The following is a 12,171-nucleotide window of genomic DNA, read 5'->3' on the forward strand; positions in this document are numbered from 1 at the left end:
AATAATACATGCTTCTTATAGTTTGGATTGTATAATGTACCAACATTATATTTTTAAACTATGGTTTATATAAAGTGCTCTAGAATTCTTTGAAATATGATTTAGAAAGCACACACAACTGCCATATAGGATAGGACCTTTTTAAATTTTATACAAAATTCAGGCTATAACTATTTAAAAAAATTTCAATTAATATATAGAAGATTACCGACGCCAGACTATCCTCATATGGATTTAGATGCCAATACTAAGTTTTCTTTTACTTTTCTAAACCAATACACAATAAATTGACGCAAATTAATATTTAATCATATATGCAAGCATGTGATGTGAAGAATAAAAAGCATATGCCCACCTATGTATAAACTTAGGGTGAGAGATAATATTTCTAACACAGTTTTCAGTATTATAATCAAAAGTCACGCATGTATGACTTCTGGAAAGAAAAAAGAGATTTATTAGTTTATTGCAGATCATTACATTAAGCCTCAAATGGAAAGGAGTAAGAGTTAGCAATATTTTTTATCAAAAGGTGTTTGAACTTAAACATCAAGGTTTCATGTTTCATATTTGCATCAATATGATGGACACTAAAAGAGACTATGACATTGACAAAGTATATTATTATGTATCAAAGTTTTACAGACATACAAATCTTTTAGAGATGAGGAATTATGACTTACATTGATAAAGAAGAGTCAAAAAGAGGTGGACCATGACTTTTGTTTATAAGACAAAGCTAGTGGAAGCAATTAAAGTGAAATGATAAAACCTTTTTACATCTAACAATTTCCTCTTTCTTTAATCATAAATACAATTACTTGTTAAATAATATGTGCAGAAGATACGGAAAAAGAATATATACATTTAAATACATTTATATATTTCTATTACACTCATTTGGATAGTAGATAGCTGCATGCATACAAGTACTTTTTATCAGTATATTGCATGACAGAACAGTATATACATAAAGTAGAGTGAGGTAGATACGTTATCCACAAAATTTAATTTTAGTTTTTTCGTTTGTTATTTAAGATACAAGGGCTGCAGGGCAAACAATCAACAAACAATTCTGTAAAATTATTATAGATTAATCAGTTGGATTTCTAGAGTATTTATTGTTACTATGACAAATTATTGTTCAAGTATTTGTATACATATGCTATTATATAGAGGAAGCAAAATAAAAAGCTACCAGTAGTCTAATATGGGATTTGGACTTAACATCAACACGACAACCAAACATATGATGTGGACGTAAAGGGATTCTTGAAATTAGTAAATTAAGCACTCTGATTTGATGTTAGTCTTGTTTCCTTTTTGTTGAAACCTGTAATTTTCTTCTCTGTAGGGTTTAGGAGGACCGGAGGAGTAGACGTTGATTGCAACGTTAAAGAGGATTGGACAAGTTTGATATTCTGTGGTTGGATGATACAATTTTGCTAAGCCTTTTTTTCAAAAAAAATGATACAATTTTGCTGGAACAATATCTCTTTTGAGAAAGGCCCGGGTTTTCTGGAACAATTTCTCATCACAAATTCATCAATTGTGATAAAGAGAAGTGGTCCATTTATCTCTACTAATATCCCTTCTAGTACTCGATGTAGAACTTCTGTTCCTAACACTAAGAACATGTATACACTATAAAAATGTTTTTTTTAGAGAAAAAAGTCTTCTATTAACATTATAAAAATGTTACGGAACGACTATTTTTTTTTACAACGGAACGATTAATTTTTAGACCATTTATATTGTATTTTGTTATTTTCACCTCCAAAATAGAAAAATTCTATAATAAAAATACGATATGTTCCAATGTATTTTTCTAAAATAGTAATTTTTAAATGTAAATAAAAAATAGAAGAGTCTTTTTTTCATCTATAAATAAAAGAAAAAATAGAAATCTCTATTATAGAGAAATAACAAAGGATTGGAAATACTCTTAGTATCATTGTTCTTCCTCTCATCAAATAACTGGAGGCTGTTAAAAGGGTAACGTTTACATATATGTTACCTCTGTTAATTAAATATATATATATATATATATATATATATATATATATATATGTTACCTCTGTCAGAAAACAAACATGCACGGACAAAACAAACACAAGGGCGAACTTGAATTTTAGACAACTTTAAGAAATTTGACCAGAAAAAAAAAACAGTTTTATATAAGGAAATCATTTTAGTTGCCAACTGTAAGGGAAATACTTTCTTTGCCATCTTCCTATAAAATATGTACGGAACAGTGAAGTCAGTGGGCCAGGAATGTTTAGAATGCTAACAACGACCGAATCTAAATATGCCATTTAATTGGGCCACGTGGAATCATCAGAACTAACACGACTCTTCCTTTTAGACAAAGGCTCAACCAGTTTCAAGTTTCAACTGCTTCAAGAAAATGGCTGCTTGATGCAAATTCTTGTTTGAACAAATTTAGAAATATATTTTTCTAGCTCTTTTTCAATATACTTCAAAAAAAAAAAGATTGTGAACGTTTCATGCCTTCATAAGTTTTGAGCTCACAATCTCTCTCAATACTTGAACTTGGCTTTTTGAATTTCCATTTTTAAAAAAGACTTGTTATTTTTTGTTAAATGATTTATTTTTAGCAAGGTTGACAGGCAGTTTTTTTTTTGTGTATGTGTGGAGATTAGTTAGGGCCACAGATGAGTGGAGGTTGATTGGTACGTCTTTGATTAGAGTTGTATCAATTGAAATAACACAAGTTTGTCTTCTATTGCCACCTTCTGATCACAAATTCACCTTTTTTAGATATAGTAGGACATGCATGCATACAATATAAAAAAGTTACAAAACAAGATAGACACAACTCATACTTGGAAGTTGGAAATTGTAAAAGGTACTCTTAATCGATCTCATTTTTACTGGTAAGTTCTTGAGATTGAAGAACATAGCTTGATTTTCTTGACGAATCTTTGTATCAACCTGTGAATAAAACCAGCTCCTTTGACTCCGGTCTTACTTACTTCCTTGTGCATCATCATAAGGGGTTCAGCTTCTTCTTCTCGGATGTATCAATATTGGTTCCCGGAGCATTGCTCACTTTGAATAATATCAAAGAAGGCAAACATGCTGTGAGTGCTAACACGATAAGTATTATGAATTGTAACTATCAAAGAAAGAGAAATAATAAAAGCTCACCTCTTGAGTGTTCCCCTGTTCCTCATCATCATAATCATTATTGAGCAAACAGTTTAAATCATGAGGTGAAAGGTTGTTGATAGCCCTGCGAATGGCATCCTCCATCTGAGTCTCTTCCTCCAAATGAAGAAAGCCACTAAACTGACGCAGGTTGTGTAATTCAGACGAAGATCTCTGAAAGAAAGGGAAGAACACGAACGAGGTCGTTGGTCAGATCCTATATGACTATGATATATTTTGAATTTTCTTTGACCTACCTCTGTCTCTGCCTCTGCACTCATCCCTCCACCACGGTTGTTCGTAGGAGTGATGAGCGAGTGAGTATGTTCAACTTCACCACCACCAACGCCACTGCCGCCACCACCATCACAACCACCATCGCCACCGCCGCCACCACCATCATAACCACCATCGCCACCGCCACTGCCGCCACCACCATCACAACCACCATCGCCACCTCCGCCACCACCATCATAACCACCATCGCCATCGCCATCGCCACCACCATCACAACCACCGCCACTGCCGCCACCACCATCACAACCACCACCGCCACGGTCACCACCACCATCGCCATCGCCGCCACGAACATCACAACCACCACCGCCACTGCCACTGCTACCATCACAACCACCACCGCCACCGCCACTGCCACCACCACCCTTACAACCACCACCGCCGCTGCCACCGCTGCCGCCACCACCAGCAGGAGCAGCAGCAGAAGAAGAAGGTAAATCACTGGCGTCACCCTTAAACATTACTTTACATAGTGCATATGTCACCATCGGGGTCTGTACCAAATCAAATAGTATGACCCAAAAAGAAAGAAACAGAAAATTAATCAATTCAATCACAAACGCAGCCCAAAAATGGGCCAATCAACAGAGAATATGCATTTACGACTACAAGCAACCAAATGTTACCTGAGCAGGAAACACGAACGTAGCGACATATTCATGCATAACCCAATCGGACTTAGGTTTCGATCCACCAAGAATCTTACTGTACTGAAACACAAAGACCCTTTTCTCACCAATCTTCTCGCAATCTCCTCTCTTTCGCATGATGTTCGTTGTAACTCCGGTTTTCTTCCAAGAACCAGACTTGGTTTTCCTGCTCTGTCTCTCTCCTCTGTTATATCTGTTATCCTTCGGACAGAAGAAATACAAAACATTGTCCGTCTCCTTCCTTGTCGAAGTCGACTGGGCTGAGAAATAACAACAAATTAACATTAAAAAAAGCCCGATGTTTAAAAGGCATTAATATTATCAGAAACTAGCGGTGTTTCGATACAACAGTGTGAAGTAGTCGGTAAAACTTACAAGCTAACTCCAAGGGATCGAAGCTATAGATGTCGACTGTGCTAATGACTTCATCTACATGACTAGTGTTACCATCCATATTCTTCGACTTGAGGTAAGGGTTGAAGATCTCCTCGTCGGTCGGACGGAATCTGAAACCCACGGGATGCGGATCCACCATTTTCTCCACAACAACGATAAAAGTTTCAGATCAAAAACGAAATTAAAAAAAAAAAACTAAGCGAAAAATATGCAGCAGAGCAGAGGAGCTTTGTCGCTCGCTGTTGCTGCATAGCAAGCAACTTTGCCGCTCGCTGTTCGGTTAATATTACTTTGTGATAGGAGCAAGATGGGGGCGGGTTATATAAAAGACGTGATTTGACGCATATCACCTTAATGACTTGTTCTTTTTATTAATAAAATAAGACGAATAGGCAAAATAGACTCACAACTTATTGCGTGGATACAGGCGTAGTGATTTTAATACTACAACTTAGCATTTGAATCAATTATAATAAACGAAAGGAGCCAAATATAATATAAAGGGATAAGGAAACTGGCATTACACAACATACGACGTGGATATTAAACTACAAAGAAGACAATGGATTTTGTTTTGCCATCTCTAATGCATTTTGTTTCACCTTTAAAATAAAAAAAAATCTTTATAATAGAGATATAATATGTTGGGATATATTCTTTTAAAATAGTGATATTTAAATATAGAATAAAAAGTAGAAAAATCTTATTTTTCCTTATAAATAGAGGAAAAAATTAAAATATCTATTATAAAAAAATTGAGTTTGAACAATTTCACATCTAAATGCTATTATAAAAGTGAAAATAGCAATGAACTAAAAATGTCTTTAAAATTAATGATAATTTTTTTAATCTAAGAGCAAGTCTAACAAAACTTTCTTTTTTGCCCTCTGATAAAATATAATTAATTTAACCAAGAACTACACAAGACCGGTAAAAGTACAACACCTTTCCGGAGTCATGAGCCAGTGAGAAAAACAATTGCTCCAGAGGCAAGGATGAAACTAACAGCGATCATACAATTTAACATAACACGAGAAAGAGAAAAGATCTCTAAGAGATTTTGAATCAAAGGTATGATCATTAAAGATGCAAAGCAGAACGGTACCAAAAGCCTGATTGAGAAAGAAAACATTGAAGGACTGATTTATTCGGATGAGAGAAAGGTTCCAAGACAAGTTCCGATCACGAAGCACGAGCATCCATCATTCAAGAACAAGCTTCGACTGTAGGAAGCTACAAGAACACATATCTCCATCTGAGCAGTTGACGAAGAATACGGTTGACAATCATTTACTCAAAGACCTCAAAGACCTAACGCGATCGAGCAAAAGCTCCACAGTTCCTTGCCAAGAAATCTGGAAAAGCCCGTCAGTTATTTTGTGGTAATACCTCACAGCTATTTTGTCTCTTACCTTACAAGACCGGCTTATATCATACTAACAACTAGATAGTAACCCGCGTTTTGCGCGGGATAAGATGTCTATATTAATGTTGAAATTATATATTATGATTATGTATAACATAAAATATATTTTAAGCGATAGTTAGATAGAACAAAAGATATAATGAGTGCACTAATATTAAATTTTATATATGGTGTTTGCATTTGAGAAGAAGTTTTGGAAAATATTTTTTTTTATATTTCGCCTATCACGTTGTAACAGTTATGGATTAAGGGGTTTAACAAATAAAATCAAAAAAAAAATGAATCAATAACATATTATAAGCAAAACAATAACTGTGTGAAATATAAAAAGGATAGCTCCTTTAAATTCAGAAAACATAGTTACATAATAAAAAAATAAAGGTTATTCGATCTTCTAAATTGTAAAAATTGTTCCAGATATGATCAGCACGTGAGACTTGCTGGTGGTTCGTTCCTGAAAGTTTCATCTCATCTTCAAGGTCGTCTAATGAAGAGTTCTCATGGCGGCAAAGGTGGTGACACTAGCATGCTTATATTGCTTGCTTATGAAAACTAATACACTAAACCGAGACGATTTACAGTGATTAATTCTCCTCGAAACAGATATCACCTCATCGATCAGTAACAAAATCGAGTACGACACATTTATCTAGAAATAGATTTTCAATGTCCTCTTTCAGCAATGAGAGGCGGCTCTCAAAAATGTGAATGCTCTGCTAAATGCATGAAGGCATGTATGGAGAAAATGGTTATTTCATTAATATTTGGCATCATACTAAAGTTTCATCGTTTTGTCGTCTCTACAGATCTGTCGACTTAATGGCGATAGATCAAATGGGTTACCGTTTTTAACAGAAACATATAGAGGAATAAAGAAGCTTTATTGATGCTATGATTATATTGAGAGGATTGATAAATCAACTAATCAAACTTGAAGTTGAAGGTTTATCACGTAAAAGTGTTCGTCGAGAAAAGTGTAGATGGTACGAAGTTTTTTTAAAAGAATGTTAGTATGAACGCATTAAATTCACAGTTTTAGTGAGAAACGTTTTATGCGTGACATCCAGGGGCGAAGCCAGAAAAATATTCTTGTGGGTGCAAAATTAAATAATGGACTAGGGGGAATCGAACTTGAGAAAACAGAGAGGTGCACACCTCTACCAAACCATCTCATCTAGCTCATTTCTTTGCACTTTTAGCTACAAAAGGTTTAATATTTGTAAAATTAAGGGTGCACGTGCCACCGTAGTCTTGGCACTAGCTTCGCCCCTGGTGACACCTAAGCATTTTACTAAATAAAAGCTTCTCCTGAAGCCACGTCACCACGTCATATTCCTTGTCAATAAACTTTTAAGGTAAGTTTTAAAAGTATTTTCCTTTATATGATATAAAGGATTGCTATTATATTTTTTTTGAAAAATAAAACTGAAAATGATTACAAAAATATAGCTGACGTAACAAGTTACTACTATTGTTTGGAAGTTTTGACAAAAACTCAAGGCTATTAAACATGTAACGTGTTTACACTTGTGAATCCGGCGGTTTTCTAATGGGAGAAAATGGACACGTGTAGGGAAGAAACACAACTGAAGTCTCGAACATAGACACTTTAAGGAAATCATTGTCTTTGCCTAGTGGTGTCGAAGCCGGGCCCAGTAATGTGTCAGAACACCATACAACTACCAAATCTAAAACATGCGATCAGATTGGGTCACACGTGAGAGCATCAGCAAACTCTTCTTTACTCACATTTTATAGAAATACTCTGCGCCAAATGCATTTATATTTAATCCGACTACTAAGCATTTACAATAAATTATTATTATTATTACTAGATTTTTGAACCGCGCGATGCGCGGTTTATATTTATAAATTATGCAATTGTTAAAAATAATCTTTTGTCTCAAATTTTGTATTTAAATTAATTACTATTTCAAAGTTTTAATAGGTACTCGGATAATTCGATTAGTAAATAATATTTTGATTATATTTGGTCATTTATAAAGATCGGTTGACAATTTGATTCGGTTCAATTTTAGATAATTTTAAAATTCTCGGATAATTTTAAAAAATATGATTAAAGTATTTGGGTAATTAAGTTACAGAACAGTAGTTTTAACATATGGCTATTTATGAATTAAATATATTTAACATTTGTTAAGTTCCAAAAAAAAATTAATGTTTGTAGGTATATAAATATTTGTTTCATATTTTGGGTTTGGTTCAGTTTTTTTTTTTATTCTAAAAATACATAATTAAAAAGAAATACAATGATATAGTTGTTTAGAAATGTAAATAAAGCTAGGTATCAAGAGTGAGTAAGAAAATAATAGATGCTGAAACTGTAAATATTATACATTGCCAAATGTAAATAAAATAATAAAGACACAATTGAAATACAAATATTATGGCAATATTATCAATATCAACTTAATTGGTTCTACAACATATACAATATCCAATATGTAGCATAAGCAAAGAATCATTAGAAACTAACTCATACAACACTAACTGATCTGATCAAAAAAAAAAAAAAAGACAACACTAACTAACTAACTACGGGATCTCACTCAAATAGCCAAACTTCATCATCACTCCAAATAACTAACAGAAATTTTTAAGAGCCAAATAACATAGATAAAAAGATAGATAGTTCAAAAACTGAAATTGCAAAAACAAAGTCTGAAAATGAAATGAAACAAAACATAGTTTTTAAGTAAACCAGACCCAAACACTTATAACAACATATCAGCCACATTTGGCACGCTTAACCTCACCAGACTCAACCCCATCAGAACTCCTTTTCACTGACTCATCTGCAACTTCCTTCCTCTCATCGGCAGGTTCATCATCCACGTTTTCTTCTACATTGTCTTCAAGTACTGAAGCATCAGGAGTGAGTACTTTTGTGACAGTCAAAGCTTGTGTCTTGCCTTCCAAATTGTGCTTTGAAACCTTGATAACGAACTTGTGCGTTTGACCAATCGTACCAATCAGATCTTGGGGCACTGGGATTACATGATCCTCATCTACGTCCACATTGGCCTAACACAATTTCAAACAAATATCAGAAGACGGTTCAATACTTGTAGGTTGGACGGGATTGTAAATACCTCAAAGTAGTTTGCAACCAACTCAGCGGCTGTCTTGCCAGTTAACTCACGCCCAGCATCACCGAGAAGCACAAAACGTGCTTGGTCATTATTGTCATAAACAGAGAGCTTCGTGAGGTACCTGTGAGGAAAGCACATTACTAACTGATGCTGAATGTGTGAGTATAACAAAATAAAACTCTTACTCTGCAACACCGGTAACTTCGGCTTTCCCACATTTCTTACACATAAGAGTGGTATGCCCTTTGGTGGCTTTAGTTTTGCACCCACCGCAAGAGATATAATACCATGCTGAACCATGGACGACATCATCAATGGTGGCAGTGCATTCAAACCAAGCAACCTGCGCATTTGTAATTGTAAAATTACATACCTAAGGCTAAAGCAATGAATATGTGAAATGTTGAGTGGCTGTACCTTTGCTCCTTCTTGCTTCATGTAGGAGAAGATGTCTCCTATAGTAGCTGTCTCAGCTTTGGTGACAATCTCAGGATTAACCCTGTTAGCAACTTCCGTGTTCGAGTTTAACCTGAAAAAGTTACCAAAACTATGTAACTCAAAGTTTTAATTCCATATCAGACAAAGAAATAATTACCAAGTCAGATAATCTCTGGTTGGCTGAACATCCATGTCAAAAAACACACGGGAAGATGACATAGATGATAGGTTTAGAGCGCCTGTAACACAAACAATTTATCATACCAAGGAAAAATAAATTAGTATAACACAAAAGCTAAACTAAATATTTCCCAACAACTATGGAGACTAAACTATATGTCTCAAGCATCATATTAACATTTATAAACCGTAAGGAAAGTCGTATAATACCCAAAAAAAAAAAAAAGTTTAGTACACGTAAAGGGCACAACAAATTTTTTTTCAACAACTACTGTGACTAACATATGTTCCTCAAGCATCCTATCAACATATCTAAACCGTAAGCATTGTATTGGTATTACTAACCTCCAAATCGTTTCGGGTTGACAGTGGTCACCAGAATTACACTCGGAGTGTTTCCATGCGCCTTGAACTTCTCATAGAAATCAGTGGCAGCCTTGTCCCATAGATTAAGCTTCATCACAGGACCACTGAAACAAACAGAAAGACATGAGTTAAATGAAAGCAAACTTTTGGTAGATACAATGCTTACGGTTTAGAGAAAAACTAAAAAATGAAAATAACTTACTCATGTGTTTGGACATGAACCAAAACACGCTGAGTAGAAGCTTTATCACCTTCATCAAGCACAATACCGTCATTCAAAACTTGCTCATTCACCAGTTTAATGTGACCAACAAAATCTGCAAGAAAAAATTAAAACTTAATACTCGGTATACAAAACAAACGTGAACCATGAACTATGAACCAAACCAAAACAATTAAGTTTGAAAAATAACATGGTACAAACCTAAATCAGTATCAAACACAAAATCAAGTGAGAACTCACCATAAACAGCCCCCTTGAGGTCACATGCCGCTTCAAACTCTTCATGCCCATAGAAGCGGAACCGATCTTCAGGAAACTGAACCGGACTGTTCTCTAGAGGAGAAAGAACAGAATTCCATGTGAAAGATATGGTCACGTCTGGATCAGCAACACGGAACACATTCTTGCTTTTAGATCCATAAAATCTATTAAGCCTGTAGATGGAACCAACAATCATATGTGGCAAATAGGTGTCAATCCTTCTCGGTGGGATGAATCCTTGGATCACAGTACCCTGTTGATTTAAAAAAAAACGAATGTTAGTTACCTCATCGACCAAACAAAACCGATAAAGACAAATCAAGTATGTAGGAATATACCTGTTCGTCAATTAGAAGCATCTCCAGACCAATAAGTGTCTTCGAGAATGCGTTCCGAGCCTCCCAGTAATGGATCAGACGAAACCTTAGCTCGCCTTCCTGTGGTCCGAGCTTGACATCTTTGAAAAACAGCACGTCATCAACTTTGGCGGAGGAGACACCAGATCCGCCGTGATGTTTGGTCGTCTCAGAGGAGGAGTCAACGGCCTTGCCGTTTGCTTTCTTCAGCATAAGATCGCCGGAGTCAGCGTTGACGCAAAAGAAACCGGAATGGTCGGTACGTCTGATCGGCGCGGCGGAAGAGACGACGGCCTTGCCGTTTGGTTTCTTCGTTTTGAGATCACCGGAGAGGGCGGATGAGAGAGAGACACTGGTTTGGACGGCTTGTTCGACAGGCTCGCCGGAGGAGACAACATCTTTTCCGTTTGCTTTCTTAGCGGTAAAATCGCCGGAAACAGGAGATTTGCTGTTGGAATTCATGGCTTAATAGAGTTTTGTGTGTAAGAAATCTAAGGAAAAAGCAAATCTTATAAAGAAACTCAGAGGGAGAAAGACGAAGGGACCCCATTAATGATATCTCCAGAGAATTCATTGCAGACTCATGAAGACGGTGTTGATTAATCGATCGATCCGTTGAAGAAGATGAAAGGGCTAAGAATCGTGATACGACGATGAGATGAGAGGATACGACGAAGAGCTAGGGTTATGTGTGTATTTGATAACTGGGCTTCTCCCATATTCTACGGATCACAAAAAAAAAATTAAAACCCAAGCCAAGCCCACATTCAATCGACGTGGAGTAAAGAAGCACCCCCATTGGCTGATTATTATTGTCGACGTGGACATCATCTCCATTGCTAGTATTCTGCTTTTAGTATATGTTTGATTTAAAACTTTTGCTTTACAAACAACATTATAAACGAACCCAAAAAAATTGTAAAAGAAAAAAAGTTAGCAACTTTTTCATTAATCTTATTGTGTTCGGACTTATTAAATATCAAGATGATGTAGACAAGTACTTTTGATATTATAATCATGACTGAAATATTTGTTGTGCGGATTTATTTAGGCGGTTAGGCCCATATGAGAAGGAACTGATTGAGATAGTTTGACAATTTTGTTAGCGGTGTCTGACATACATATTTGTCTTCTATAACCAATTTATAATAATTAATTCACTTTTATATATAAAGACTAGGACCAGACGAAAAATTATAATAAAAGTGATTTTACAATAATTTATGAAGTAATTTAAAATTATGATAGATTAAAAAATATTATAAACGAAAAAATAATGAAAGATTTATAAGAA

At 35.2% G+C, this 12,171-nt stretch overlaps 2 protein-coding genes across 3 annotated transcripts; both read right to left on the minus strand.

Annotated features, from left to right (window-relative positions):
- Nucleotides 1–1,144: 1,144 nt before the first annotated feature.
- Nucleotides 1,145–4,676, minus strand: LOC117129001. The gene is given in 6 exon segments (XM_033282266.1): nt 1,145–2,994; nt 2,996–3,021; nt 3,023–3,111; nt 3,227–3,962; nt 4,110–4,359; nt 4,490–4,676. Coding segments are annotated over 6 exon segments (1,368 nt in total). The 5' UTR covers nt 4,654–4,676; the 3' UTR covers nt 1,145–2,891.
- LOC103844727 lies at nt 1,145–12,139 on the minus strand. 2 transcript variants are annotated; one of them, XM_009121538.3, is made up of 9 exons: nt 10,860–12,139; nt 10,501–10,774; nt 10,240–10,354; nt 10,017–10,141; nt 9,649–9,730; nt 9,471–9,582; nt 9,239–9,396; nt 9,054–9,174; nt 1,145–8,985 (listed from the first exon to the last, which is right to left on the minus strand). In XM_009121538.3, exons 1-9 carry the CDS (start codon nt 11,337–11,339, stop codon nt 8,689–8,691), a joined length of 1,764 nt encoding a protein of 587 aa, XP_009119786.2. In that variant the 5' UTR covers nt 11,340–12,139; the 3' UTR covers nt 1,145–8,688. The 2 variants fall into 2 exon arrangements, with proteins under 2 accessions (XP_009119786.2, XP_033137594.1); XM_033281703.1 differs by having other exon boundaries at nt 9,054–9,582.
- Nucleotides 12,140–12,171: the final 32 nt, after the last annotated feature.

Source organism: Brassica rapa, chromosome A10 (genome assembly GCF_000309985.2).
Source record: "Brassica rapa cultivar Chiifu-401-42 chromosome A10, CAAS_Brap_v3.01, whole genome shotgun sequence".
In the NCBI taxonomy this organism is placed as follows: Eukaryota; Viridiplantae; Streptophyta; class Magnoliopsida; order Brassicales; family Brassicaceae; genus Brassica; species Brassica rapa.